Genomic DNA, 14,107 nt, shown 5'->3' on the forward strand with positions numbered 1-14,107 from the left:
CACTTAGTTCAATAAAACTAACTATATACAGGCAACATAGAAGCATGTTTTAAATTTGAAACTCATCTGCAGGAAATTGTTAACTGATTTGGTTTTTTAAGAGCAGCAGTTACATCTGAGGATAGAATATTCTTATTTTATTGCCAGTTATCTGATGCAATCTTCAGTAAAATGTACAGTTTAAAGGTTTAAGTACATCCAGAATACTTCATTGTATTGGTGCTCTTAAACAAATCCACAGTTTTCTGAAGCATCTGGAGCAGTCAAATTAAATTTAAAAAGAAAACAAAAAACCTACTCTCAAACCTTGCTCTGTGCAACAGAGCAGCATTAAATGTGTTGACCTGCCCTCTAAGGCAGGGCTGCTCCAGAGTCCTGGGCTAAAGCAGCTGTTTGCTTGAAACCATTTTGTGTCGAAGCCTGAGCTTTGCCCAGCTCCTGGCACGATTTAGAGGCTCTCTGCCTGTGGGTTTCTGTGCCACTGGGGTGGTGAGGATCCCCTCTGTGCCAGCATTAATGCAGGACACCCAAGGCACATCTGGGTCTGGGAGAAAGGGCTTTGAGAGCTGCTGAGAGGGATGGCAGAAATAAGAGCATAGTCCCTTGCACCAGCAGCATTTGTCTATGGCTGATGTCCTGGTTGGGTGGGAGCTGTGCCGGGGCAGGCTCCGGTGCTGTGTGTGGTGTCCTGGTTAGGTTGGGTGGGAACTGTGCCAGAGCAGGCTCCCGTGCCATGTCCTGGTTGGGTGGTTGCTGTGCTGGGGCAGGCTCCAGTGCCATGTCCTGGGTGGGTGAGAGCTGTGCTGGGGCAGGCTGTTGTGGTGCTGTGGTGTCCTGGGGGGGGGGGTGGGAGCTGTGCCAGAGCAGGCTCCAGTGCCATGTTCTGGTTGAGAGGGTGGGAGTTGTGCCGGGGCAGGCTCTGGTGCCATGTCCTGGTTGGGTGGGAGCTGTGCCAGAGCAGGCTCCAGTGCTGGGATGTCCTGGGTGGGTGGGAGCTGTGCCGGGGCAGGCTCCAGTGCTGTGATGTCCTGGGTGGGTGGGAGCTGTGCCGGGCAGGCTCTGGTGCCATGTCTTGGTTGGGTGGTTGCTGTGCCGGGCAGGGTCCAGCACTGCGGTTCAGAGGGTCAGTGTGATCCCCCGGGCGTTTGGCAGCCACAGTGTAACACACTCTCTCTCCCAGCAGGGGCAGGTTCCCAGTGCCGCTCTCCCCAACTCCATGGGCATGCTGGGGCCGCAGGGCGGGCAGCTGCCGTGCCCGCCGGTGACGCAGCCGCCGCTGCACCAGAGCGCGCCCGCGGCGTCGGGCACGGCCGGGATGCCGGTGCCGCCCGCGGGGATGGCGCCCGCGGGGATGGCACCAGCGCAGCCAGCGGCGCCCGCACAGCCAGCCACGCCCGTCTCCTCCGCGGGGCAGACCCCCACCCCGACCCCGGGCTCTGTCCCCAACGCCACGCAGGCCCAGAGCACGCCCACGGGGCAGACCGCAGCCCAGGTGACACCACAGCCCCAGACCCCCGTGCAGCCCCCGTCGGTGCCAACCCCACAGCCCGCCCAGCAGCAGCCAACATCCGTGCAGGCACAGCCACCGGGAACTCCAGTAAGTACCAGCCCGGCCCCTTGCCTTGTGTGGTGGCATTCCATGAGTCTCCTGTGTGTTGTGGCACCATAGAGCCCGTAGTTGTCAGTAGCAGCTTCTGCTTTAGCCCAGAGGGTTGGTCAGAGTGTGTAAAATGTGTGTGTTTGGATGTTCTCAGCGTGGTGTGAAGGAGGGGGGATTGAATGGACTGCTCGAAGTAAAACTGGCAGCAGTGTGCACACAGATGAGGTGTAATGAGCCTTATACTGTATTTGGCCATAATCAGAACCTTTTCTGATCCTGAGATTTGAATAATTTTTTTAAGATACAGTCAGGCAAATGCACATTTCAAGGAATGTACAGTGTCTTACTGGGCAGGTGTTTTCTCTGTAAAAGAAGCCACTTTGGGGCAGAATTCTTCCTTGGCTTCTCCTCTGTAAAGCAGAGTTATTAAATGTGTGATATCAAAACTTGGCTACAGTGACCTGTATCCATATTCTGCACTGTTTTAGAATATCATCTCATGTCTCTTTTGTGCTGTTCATTTTTAGTAAAGGAAAATATTTCTATATATGCAGTGTCTTTCTTTTGTACTGTTTTTACAACAGCTATCCCAGGCAGCAGCTAGTATTGATAACAGGGTCCCCACCCCTGCCTCAGTTGCTAGTGCTGATACGAATTCCCAGCAACTAGGACCAGATGCACCAATGCTAGAAAGCAAATCAGAAGTTAAAACTGAAGAAACTGAGCCAGAGACTAGTGAGACACAAGTGGAAGCTAAGACTGAGGTAAATGAGATTCTCTACAGCTTAACTGAAAGCAGTGGTAGCTATAAAAGCACTTAATGATGTGTCTGAATTGGTGAGCTAAGGGGCGAGAGGAGGGTCGTTACTGCAAAGTAACTGTCCTGAGGAAAGCCATGGATGGAAAGTGCTTCAACAGTCTCAGACTAATATTTTGGTGGCTGAAGTTTGGGCTGTAGATGTAACAGCGCATCTTGTTGCGTCCTTTCTTAAGGTGGAGGAGGATTTGCAAGGATCTTCACAAGTCAAAGAAGAAACAGATGGAACAGAACTGAAACAGGAGCCAATGGAAATAGAAGAAAAGAAGCCTGAAATGAAAGTAGAGGTCAAAGAGGAAGAGGAGAGCGGCACCAATGGAACCACTTCCCAATCCACGTCACCGTCTCAGCCCCGCAAGAAAAGTACGTGTGTGAAAACTGAGTTTCCTTCTGTGCTTTGGTTTCACTGGCATTTGTTTTCCACTGTCTCAGCTCCTGCTGGAAGATGTGTTTTGTGTTCCAGCACATCTAGCTCTGGGAGATCAATACTCTGTAACTGAATTTTGAAAGTAGGATTCTTTTAATGTTACATGAATCACAGGTGAGAAAAGCGCTGTGCTCTTGATCCCAGCAGTGTCTGCTCAGAAGGACCAAGGCAGGGATTGCTGGAGGAATTAAATACATAAATCCTTCTCTGTGCTTCTTGGTGCTCCTTCAGGGGAGTTCAGTGTAGATGAGTGATTTCAGTTATCCAGGGTATCCACTGCTTTGATTTCCCTGTTAAAGGCTGCACACACCACCTTCATACTGAGTTGTGTTGGTCACTTCTCTGGGAACTAAGCACCTGAACTCCTCTCCTGAGCCTGCATTGCTCCTAGGCTGGACTGCTGCAATAGGCCTAAACTTTATTTTAAAATCCTGTGTTTCCAGGACTTCAGTTTTCAGTATACTGTTCATTTATAAGCTTTCTCCTTGGAAACAGCTCAGCAGTCTCTTAAGGTGCATAGATTGAGGTGTGACTGTACTCAAGGAAACTTTATGGCATTACATACTGTATAAATGATGGAGTGCCTTGGGTTAGTAAGAAATAAACAGAAGTCAGAGGCCATACTTGAGTGCAGGCTTGGTGGGAGGTTACAAGATACAATTTTTTAGACTCAAAACTCTTGGCAGTTCCAAGACCTCTGTCTCTTGGCCTCTGCTTTTTTGAGATCATATCTTTTGTGGTGAGCTTTGAGTTTCTGACCAAAGGTAAGCTTTCAACACGCTGCAAATGGCAAAGAATCTGCATCTTCTGGATGTGCTTTGGGTTGCATTTGGTTACTAAACACAATCTCTCTGTAATAAAGAGGCACATTTTGCTGTAGATTGATATTTCCAGTGTGCAGAGCAAACAAGAGTGCACTGCAGAACCAACTGGCAGAGCCTGTTGTGACCAAAAGGCAACACAGGGAGGGCAAAGTTTATTTGCATTTATGAACCAGCACTATTCCCAGTGGAAGGAATCGCTGCTTCCTGTCAGGAATGCACTGGCAATAAGTGCAGGCAAGTGGCTCCATTTGGTGAAATGTTGGTGAAAGCTGCTCTGGGTTGCTGTGTATTCCAGTGCCTCCTTTAGGAGCACAGTGTTCCCTGGGCAGTGTTGTCACTGAGGGCTGGGCTGTGCTCAGACACTTCAGTTTAAACGCTGGTGTTTTCTCACCAAGGAGTTGGTTCGGCTTTAACCAAGCACTGGGCTTGGAATGCTGAGCAAACCAACGAGGTGTTGGAGGGTTGATGCTGCTTATGTGGTGTTTTAAAACTCCTGGAGAGGCTGGTCAGGAGTTTTCATGGGTTACCAAAGTATTGGGAACTTCTTCCTTCCCACAGCACCTGGGGCACAGCAGGAGTGCAGTGGGGTGTGTGTTGTAACTTAGCAAGTCATCACCTTGTTTTGCTTTGCTTCTGCAAATCTGATGTGAGCAAGAAGAGGAGATGGTGGTTCCTGTCCCTCTTCCCTTGTAGGCTCAAAAAACCCAGCATAATATTCCTTTGGGCAGCTCCTCTCTCCTTGTGACTTCTTTAGTTTGACCTTGCAGATGAGTTTTGCTGGTTTCTTCCTTCCTTTGTAAGACTTAATACTGCAAAATCTGCAAGGGCTTGGGTTTGGGGTTATTCAGATGTATTGTCCTTGTAATTCTGAAGGACATCTTCCTTTAGGAAGGTTCTCTTAGTAATCATAAGCAGGCTTGCCTGTGGAAGGAGTTTAAAAGGTAAAAAGGTAGCGCTGCACTCTCCTTTGGCAGATAATACGTCACCATGAGTCAGGCAAAGATCCCATTTTCTTTCTGCCACCCACATATCCAAGACAAAATGGGATAACTGGGTGCCAGCTCCTTACAAAAGTCTTCTACCTAATGGAGGAGAGCTGAGAGCATTTGATTTTGGGAAAAGGAGAAGGGAGAACAAAACTTCTTTGTGAAATCAGCGTATGGGGAGATCCAGTACACTGTTATTAGTCACATTCTGAGAGGCAGAGCAGCTAAAGGTGAAGGCAACTTTTCTTTATGCTTTTAGGTAAAATACCAAATGCAAATGGTAACTGGATTTTCATTTTGATTTCCAAAATGAAAGTGGGTTATGAACTTTATCAGCAAAAATAATTATGCTTTAAGGACCTTGGCAGAAGTGGTGCTGGATCTCTGTAGTTTGGGTTTAAATTAAGATCGGATTTATTTTGATACTGTAGCTTAGAGGAATGTTATTATAAGAGAAAGTTCTAAAAGCAGCGTCAGGCAGGTAACCAGAAGGTGCTTTTTGCCTGTAAATTTCATTAAATTAGATGATTCAGATTGTCATGTTATGAACTACCTGAATCAAAGCAGTGGAGAATACTATTCCTCATTAATGGAATATCATATTTCCTTCTCAAGAGTCCCATAATATAATTTGTTGTTTATAAAACTTTAGAGTCTGTGGTAGGGTTCCTTGCATAGGAAAGTGCCTGCATGTGTGGTATTGATAAGTATGGAAAAGAATTGCTATTTTATTGGCACAATAAATGTTGTGGAACAACTGAAATGATCATACAACCAATGTAGTTGTGTCAGCCTAATTTCTAGTCTTGCTTTATTTTTGTGTGTACATTTTAAAAATCATAGATTTTGAATTAGATGGCCCAAAAAGCAATTTATATCTTACCAAAATATCATTTGAGTGAGAAAAGCAAAGATCGTGACTCAAAGGGTCACTGAGCCCTGTGGATTCAAGTGCTTTTGGCAGAACTAATTGCTCCATTTTATTGGTATTATTCACATTTCATCCAGGTAGATAAATATTAGATGCCATCCTGCTTTTTGGTTGTCTTTTTTCCTCAATAATAGGCATTCTTCCCTATGCAAAGTCACTGTTCCTAAGGAAATAAATGCAATTACACTGCTGAGATGTTCAAAGAGCTCTCCAAGTTATCATTATTTTTTCAGAAAATGCATTGCCTTTTTTTATGTCCTTGTCATCCACTACTGAAAGAATCGTGGCTGTTGCCATGCCACTGTTGCCAAGTGGTGCCATAGAAATCTGGAAGTATTAACACTTTCAAAATCAATTAGTGATCCGTCAGACCAGGACTGTTTGCATTCTGTGGCCAGAGAAATACCTGTGCCAGCTCTCAGGGCATCTGGGCACTCTGTGCAGAGCTGGCTCTGCATCCCTGTCCACTGTGCAGCTTTTGCTGGACAAATCTTGGCTTGGAAACAGCAAGCAAGGTTAGAAGGGAGGGAGAGAAAAATAGGCTCAGTCTCTTCTCTGAAGGGAAAAGGTTCATCCATGTTGAAACAATTGATTTCATTTGATTCTGTGTAAGTTTTGAGGGATTTTTTATGTTTTAGAATAAGTATCATTATGAGCCAGAGTTGTTCCCATTCCTTATTCTGGGAATATCCCCTGTGTGATGGGAGTAAATAGAGAAGCTGTGTGGCTCCCTCCTGATGGTGAGCTCAGGAGATCCCTCTTCATTTTATTCTTTATTTTCTTAAGGGAAGTCAGGAGGTTAGGAAGCCTGTCAAGCCATGTTCTGACCTCTGTGCCTGTCCTTGGCAGTTTTCAAGCCCGAGGAGCTGCGCCAGGCGCTGATGCCCACGCTGGAGGCGCTGTACCGGCAGGACCCCGAGTCGCTCCCGTTCCGGCAGCCCGTGGACCCCCAGCTCCTGGGCATCCCGGTGAGTTGGCATGGCCAGGGGTGCTGCTTTATAAAGGGAAACCGGCAGGGGAAAGGAACCCAGCACAAAAGAGATTATAAGTCAGAGTTACAATTTAATAACAATATTACAATAAATGCAGTGGCACAAAGAGAAATTGGGTTTAACCCCCAAACCCCAGCAGTGTAACCCAGCCCCCTGGGGCACAAACACAGGGGGGTTTGTTGGCCCCTGTGCTGAGCCCCACGTGGTTCCCTCGAGTCCAGAGGAAAAGGAGGTGAAAAACCTGTTGGTGCAGATGATGGCACAGTCTGGTGGAGAGTGGTGGGCTCCTCCTGTCCAGGTTCTGCTCCTCCTCTGGGTCCCATGAGTGGTCCCAGAAGTCCCCAAACCCCAAGATTCTCTCCCCTCAGGTGCAGGTGGGAGCCCCCAGTCCCTCCCCCAGGGCAGGAAGTTCCACACTGGGGGATCTGACTCTGGGAGTCAGGGGGGATTTTGGAATCGTTGCTGGCCCATGAGCAGAGCTGAGCCCTCAGGTGGGTGTGGAGGTGCCAAGGACTCCCTGCAGGGCAGTTCTCCCAGCTCCTCTGCCAGGCTTCTTTCCCAGCCAGCTCCCAGCCTGAGGGCTCAGCTGTGCCCTGGGCAGCTGCTGCCAATGGGCCATTGGGAACAGTTCCTGGGAAATGGCAGAGAGGGTTTAGAATGCACAGCTTTGGTCACACCCACACGCTGATAAACTGGTCCTGGCTTGCTGAACTAGGACACAAAAGCCACCAAATCCTTCCTCTTTTGTCCTTGCTCCTCCCAACACCCATTTTACACGCTCAGCAACTGCGAGCAGAGCACACCCTGACAGCAGGGCGGGTTTGTGTCTTTGAAGGACTACTTTGACATCGTGAAGAACCCCATGGACCTGTCCACCATCAAGCGGAAGCTGGACACGGGGCAGTACCAGGAGCCCTGGCAGTACGTGGATGATGTGTGGCTGATGTTCAACAACGCCTGGCTCTACAACCGCAAGACCTCGCGCGTCTACAAGTTCTGCACCAAACTGGCCGAGGTGTTTGAGCAGGAGATCGACCCTGTCATGCAGTCCCTGGGCTACTGCTGTGGCCGCAAGGTGTGTGCCCAGGGGTGCAGCTGTGTCCTCCCAGAGGGCTTAGAGAGCTCATCAGGCAAAACCTCAGCTTTGTGCTTTTTTTAAAACAGAAATACTGAGGGAAAGGGTAGCTGGAAGTGTGGCTTTATTACAGGAGTGTTCAGAGCTAAGAAAGCTCAATAGTGACCTTCTGTCTGCTCTGGTGCTGTTGTTGGTGTGTTTTGCTCCCTCAGGTGACACCTTTCTTGGTCATAAGCAGTATTAAAATACTTTGTTTCCCGTGGCCATTGCTGTAGAACAGGAGGTTGGAGGGTCAGCTTTTAGAGTTAATGATTGTCGTCAAATTGAGAGGGCAGTGCTAATACATTTACAATAGCTCAGAAAAGGGTGATAATAAACCTGACAACCTGATACCCTTAAGCGTCAGGTTTGCATAATAGATGCTTTGCTGAACAAAAGCTCCCATTGTAAAGCTGTTCCCCCCCTTGTTTTGCAGTATGAGTTCTCTCCACAGACCTTGTGCTGCTATGGGAAGCAGCTCTGCACCATTCCCCGCGACGCTGCCTACTACAGTTACCAGAATAGGTAAGTGCCTCAGTCCGGGGGTTTTTCCTTACTCAGGAAGTGAGTTGTCCTTGGAGGAGGTCTGTTAATTTTTGCTTTTCTTTGTCAACTAAGTCAGGGAGAAGTCACTTTCTTTACCTTTCCCTGCTGTCCTTTTGCAGGTGGCTCTTTGTTTCCCTGCAGTTTGACACTGGCTGTGCTTCAGTGCCTGCTGTTAGTCAGGCTGCCCCATGCACTGCTGAAGTGCAGGTGAAGTTGTCCATGTTTTCCATAAAAACAGGAGCAGGGCTTGCTGGAGGGAGAGAGGCAGAACTGCAGAAAGGCACTGGGAAATCCTCTTATCTTGTTCTGGGAGAACTGTGAAAATGTGCAGGTTTGGTTTCAAATTAGTGCCAGAATTTGCCAAGGAAAGGGTACAGTGATTTATTGCAAGACTTACATTTTCCCTTCCTAGTCAGTGCTTAATTCCATTTAAATTAGCTTGGAAATAGCATTAAAAACTACCCAGAGACTCCATGAGAAGCTGTGAAAATTATAGTTTCTCTTAATTATTAATTAATATTAGGACCTGGTGTTTGTATGATTATTAAACAATCATTAGATTATAGTATTAATTTCCTATTTAATGCTTAAATCTCCAGTGTTATAATACAAAGCAAACTCAAAGCTTGGCTTTGGTTTTGTGTTCTTAGATGATGTGGGTCATCCCCCACAAAAAAGCTGCAGAGTATCAATGGGCTGAGACACAGGCTTTGTTTTAACCAGGGAAAAGGAGGTTCTGGGTTGCTTTCCAGAGGCTTGGCAGTGTCTCAGCCTTGCCAGTTGTGAAGGGCACAGGATGTTGTCTGAGTGAAGTTAAGGAACAGCTCAGACATTCAGCACTTGCACTTCATCTCCTGGGGCTGTCTCTGCTCACCAAACACACCCTGAGGTGGTTCAGGCCTGTTGGGCTCCACCACACCAAAGGGTCCTGAGTGGCCTTGGAGGGGCACAAAGTACTGACAGCGAGGAATAAATGATAAATAAACTCATGAACTCTCATCAGAGGTTTTGTACAGCCACTGTGGATCTGAAAAAAGTCAGGCTGAAGAGAAATAAAGCAATTAAAATGCGTTTGAAAAGACAGTCAGGACAGGAATTGGGGAAAAATAAACCTTAAATACCAACACTGGAGGTAGAATTTAAACTTCTTTCCATGTTATGCATCCAGGTGGTTCTGTATTTGAAGAGAATAGTAACTTCAAAATTAACTGAAGAAGGGCTTGTTTTTGTTTCAGTTTTCCTACCCCATTTACTTTCTTGTTAAAGCATTTGGGTTGTTCCATGGAAGGCAAGAAGTCCAGGGTTGGTGGGGCAGGGGGTTCCTCTGCACTGAGTGTTACAAGATTTCAGTTTCCTGCCCATCACAAATGTGAGCCCCTTGAAGCTGCAGATTTCTGTCCATCCAGATGTCCTGGGAAAGGGTTTGGGGTGGGTTTGACCTCAGGGGCAATCTGAGATTTTCTGTTTCAGGCCAACTAAAAGAGGGATAAATGGAGCTTTGAGTTGGGCTTTTTAGGAGAGTCTTTCTGAAGATTTGTCACCATATCTTAAGTGTGCATTTGGACTGTCAGGTCATGGAGAGCCCCTGATCATCAGCTCTATTGCTCTAAAACAACCACACTTTCTGTGACAGTGAACTTTAAATCTTAGATGTTCTTAACAGCATAGAAAAGAAGTGAAAAACAAATTCTGTGCTTCCAGCAGATCTTTAATTTGGGAAATGTTCTTGAATTTTCTATGTACAGAACAGGCAAAATTGGATGCACTTGAAGTCCAGCATGTCCCATAACTAAATTACAGCTAGGAATATGTAGGCACCATTGAATAAATGGACTCTGGCACCACAGTTCAATGATCAAAAGTTCATTGTTTGGTATAGAACTGTTTAGATTCCCTGAGAAGGCAGAACTTTAGGTTAAAGTGTTCACAAAATGTGCTTCATATGTGGATATCCAGTCAAGAAAACTGATTGGTGTTTCATCCAGTTATTAATTGAGAATTTCCTCTGAGTGCACTGAACTACAGTTGGGAATTCTCCTGTTAATGCAGAGATTCAGCATTTTCTGGACTTTGGTACTGCACCATAATGTTGCTCTTTGATAAACAGGAGTCTGTCACCTGAACAGTCTGCATTTGAAAAGCTTTTCATGTTTGATCTGTTGCAATAAGGACATTCTGTGGGTTTTCTATGGCTCTTGTAACTAGAATATTGTATGTTTTCTGTGGGTTTTGCTGAATATTTGTGGGGACATGCAAAAGGCAGGCCTTTGTTTCTGAGGGTCCATATCCATAATAAATTATGGCTATTGCTTCACCATGGTTATTTTATGGACAAATGTTCATGATCTTTAGGTGATTCATTTTCACTGTACTTCAGTTTTTATTTCCTCATTTTAATGTCATGGATTAAGGCTTGGAGTGCTTTGAAAGCCCATAAATTATTCTGAAAATGGATCAGAATTAACCTTTTCTGGGATTGTTTAAGTGGAGCAAAGTATTCATAGGAGCCTTGACCATGGACTTTTCTGGCTACAGGCTCCTGTCTTTGGGTCCTCCTGAGTTTCAGTCCTTCCCAGTCTGACTCTTAAAGTGATGAGCAACCATGTTAGTAAGGGAAATAATTAGTGAGGGGTTTAATTGAGGAAAAATACAAAGAAGGTGAGAAAAGGGACATGGACAATGTGTAAAAGGATATAAAATTCTGCACCTCTCATATTTGAGTTGTAAAAAAACATTATGACATGTTTTGGTATCAGTTTAGGGTGTGGAGGGAGGGGCAAGGGAGGTCAGTGGAAATGAGCTGTGCAGTGTCAGTCCTCACTCCTCAAACCTTCTTGTGGTGTTCCTCTTTAATAACCACAATATGTTTATCACTCCCAATGATTACAGATCGTTGGAACACGTTTGCTTTCTTCCTGGCCTTGCTCTGCTGCATTCTCAGGCCCAAAACCTGCTGTCCCTTGGCAGGGCCATGTGTTTAGTCCTGGTGGGGCTGCCCCAGGAGGGGCTGGGTGCAGTGTGCCTGGTGGGGGGCTGGTAACCCACCCTGGGTGGTACAGGGAGCTGCCCTGGGTGGGACTGTCCCTGTGGGGTCTGTTCCTGGAGGAAAACACCCCTTGTGCCCCCTGGGTCAGTCTCACCCCACAGGCAGGGCTGTGGGGCAGGTCAGTGGCTCTTGGCTGGCAGAGCAGCTCCCACAGCCAGAGTTTGGCAGAGCAGCTCCCAATGCCAGAGTTTGGCAGAGCAGCTCCCAATGCCAGAGTTTGGCAGAGCAGCTCCCAATGCCAGAGCTTGGCAGGGCAGCTCCCAATGCCAGAGTTTGGCAGGGCAGCTCCCAATGCCAGAGCTTGGCAGGGCAGCTCCCAATGCCAGAGCTTGGCAGAGCAGCTCCCAATGCCAGAGTTTGGCAGAGCAACTCCCAGAGCCAGAGCTTGGCAGGGCAGCTCCCAATGCCAGAGGTTGGCAGAGCAGCTCCCAGAGCCAGAGCAGCTCCCAATGCCAGAGCTTGGCAGAGCACTCCCAGAGCCAGAGCTTGGCAGAGCCTGGAGCAGTTCCCTGGCTCTGTGGGGGGCTGTGCCTTGGAGATCTGGAGCCATGGGGGGACACGGAGCTCCCACTCAGGGCAGCCAGTGCGTGTCCCAGCAGGGAATTCTGATCCAGCTTTCCAGCCAACACTTGTGTTGTGTCCAGGAAGGCACAGCCTCGGGGTTGCAGTGGTTTAGTGTGCAGGGTGTGTTGGAAGGGCAGAGCTGCACATGGTCAGCCTCCATGCCCAGTTGTTGGTGCTCTGCATGGTGCCCGTGGCACTCCCTGTGCCCACAGCGTGTCCTGGCACGGGAGCTGCGTCGGACTGTGCTGCTGCCACTGCTGCTTGAACCCTCTCACTCTCCATCCTCCATAAAGCTCCTTTATTTTGGTGATCCTTTGTGGCCTTCCTGCGTTTTACAGCTGTGGCCTCTCTGTTGCCTTTGTTCATGTGTGAATTCATATCCTTTCCAAACATTTAGCCTCCTTTTTTTATTTTTTTTTTAGTTTTATAACCCTGACAACTTTGGTTCCAGTTCATCCGAAACAAACAAACAAAACCACCAAAAAAACCCCAAAAATCCATGTAACCTTGATTTTATTTTTTTTTCAAATGCAGATTGTATTTTCATAGAGTTGTATTCCAATTTACTCAGCTTGGTTTGGTAAACTGCAGATTGAGTTTTGCTGAGTATGACTTGGATTGGCTCTTGGTCTGGTGACCAAAAATTGTACCTGGCTCATATTCGATTTGTAAAGCTTAATTAACTCCACATCTTTAACATACCTGATAAATATATTGTATGTATGTACAATACTCCATGTTGTTCACATATATACATATATTGTATTTATGTAGATAAATGGCTGGAAACTCTGACCCATAATTGCATTTCTGTTAAATGTCTGTCTAGAGTATGGATTTGGTTTCATTTATATTGAAAAATATTAGCTGAGCAATTGGTCACATTTAATCTTTGAGTCAAATTTTGAATTTAATATTTTTAATCTTGCAGTCAAGTTTTCAATTTAATATCTTTAATCATACAGTCAAATTTTCAATTTGATATTTTTACAGATTTTTTTTACAATACCGAGTGTTTCTGCTTTCGCAGTTTCGACTCATAATCAGCAAATGCTTCCAATGTGTTTCCTAATTACTTAAATCCATAATAAGTGCGTTCCTAAAGCTTTTTGACAGGCTGTTTTTTACCCAAAGCACACTCCCTCGGTCACAAGCCTGGAATCAAAGAGCATTTTCCCCTCTAAGCAATGCAAATCAAATCCAAATTCTGCAATCTGTACCGAGGCAGCCCTTGGTGGCCGCTCCGTGAATCCTGCCCCGATTGGAATCTGCCCCCGACTTGTTAGCGATGTGTGAAATGAGACCGACTGCTAATCTGTGCTTTGCCTTGGCTTTCTGCTCTGTGTTGTCTTGGTGTTTGCGTCTTACCTCTTACGTCTGTGCTGTTTGTTCCCTTCCCTGTTCTCTAATCCTGCCCTCCCCTCCCTCTGTGCCTCCTCATTGTCCACACTGACCCATCAATCAACCAACAACGTCCCCCCTTCCGTCGTGGTCGTGCTGATCTGCCCTGCCCTGGTTGGTGGCTCCGTGCTTGGGTGGCTGTGTTTGTGCTGGACCAGCTCACCCAAATATGGCCTTCTTGCTGACAGGTATCACTTCTGTGAGAAGTGTTTCACTGAAATCCAGGGGGAGAATGTCACCCTGGGTGATGACCCTTCCCAGCCTCAGACGTAAGTCCTTCCCTTGCTCTGCATGCTGCCCCTTGGGGTGGGGGCACCCGTGTGGCCTGGGGTGGGGGGAACCAAACCCCTGGGTGCTGGTTTGGGGGGAAATACCTTATTCCTTTCCAACAGGAGATATTACAGTGACCCAGTTAACAGCTGTTGCTGTTTTGGGGCAGTTACTGTGCCATTCTAGGGGGTGGCAGACCCTGGATAATTTGCTTGGAGGGGGGCAATAGGGGCTGTGTCAGTAATTGTCACTAACCCATCACCTTTGCTAAGCAAAGACTTCACCTAATTCTGATGTCTCACCTTTTGAAGGGCAGCCCCTATTTATAAAACCAATGGCTTGCCTTTAACCCAGCCACAAAAATCAGATTTGAGGAACACAAGCTGAGAAGTGGCTGTTTTACTGACAGCAGCTTCCCTTGTTCCTTTTTATTTTAAATTTACCTGTATGCTTGGGTATCTTTCTCTGCTTTTAGTTTACACAGAAAGTGAAATGGGAAAAATGTTTTCTGTAGCTTAAGCTGAAATGAACTGAATGGCCTGCTCTGACTAGAAAATAAAGATTGAGGTGCTTCCTTCAGGCTTGAGGT

General features: G+C 46.8%; 1 protein-coding gene across 5 annotated transcripts in view; it reads left to right on the forward strand.

The window, feature by feature from the left end:
* CREBBP (CREB binding protein) overlaps positions 1 to 14,107 on the forward strand; it is a 108,530-nt gene that overhangs the window by 74,016 nt on the left and 20,407 nt on the right. For 3 of the 5 annotated variants that reach the window (XM_071571648.1, XM_071571650.1, XM_071571651.1), the window contains 7 exons: positions 1,181 to 1,597; positions 2,185 to 2,364; positions 2,594 to 2,780; positions 6,435 to 6,553; positions 7,413 to 7,652; positions 8,128 to 8,216; positions 13,437 to 13,517. In XM_071571648.1, coding sequence (XP_071427749.1) covers positions 1,181 to 1,597; positions 2,185 to 2,364; positions 2,594 to 2,780; positions 6,435 to 6,553; positions 7,413 to 7,652; positions 8,128 to 8,216; positions 13,437 to 13,517 — 1,313 coding nt within the window. The remainder of the gene's footprint in view (positions 1 to 1,180; positions 1,598 to 2,184; positions 2,365 to 2,593; positions 2,781 to 6,434; positions 6,554 to 7,412; positions 7,653 to 8,127; positions 8,217 to 13,436; positions 13,518 to 14,107) is intronic. The other 2 variants (XM_071571649.1, XM_071571652.1) reach the window with 2 other exon arrangements.

Source organism: Pithys albifrons, chromosome 16, assembly GCF_047495875.1.
Source record: "Pithys albifrons albifrons isolate INPA30051 chromosome 16, PitAlb_v1, whole genome shotgun sequence".
Lineage (NCBI taxonomy): Eukaryota > Metazoa > Chordata > Aves > Passeriformes > Thamnophilidae > Pithys > Pithys albifrons.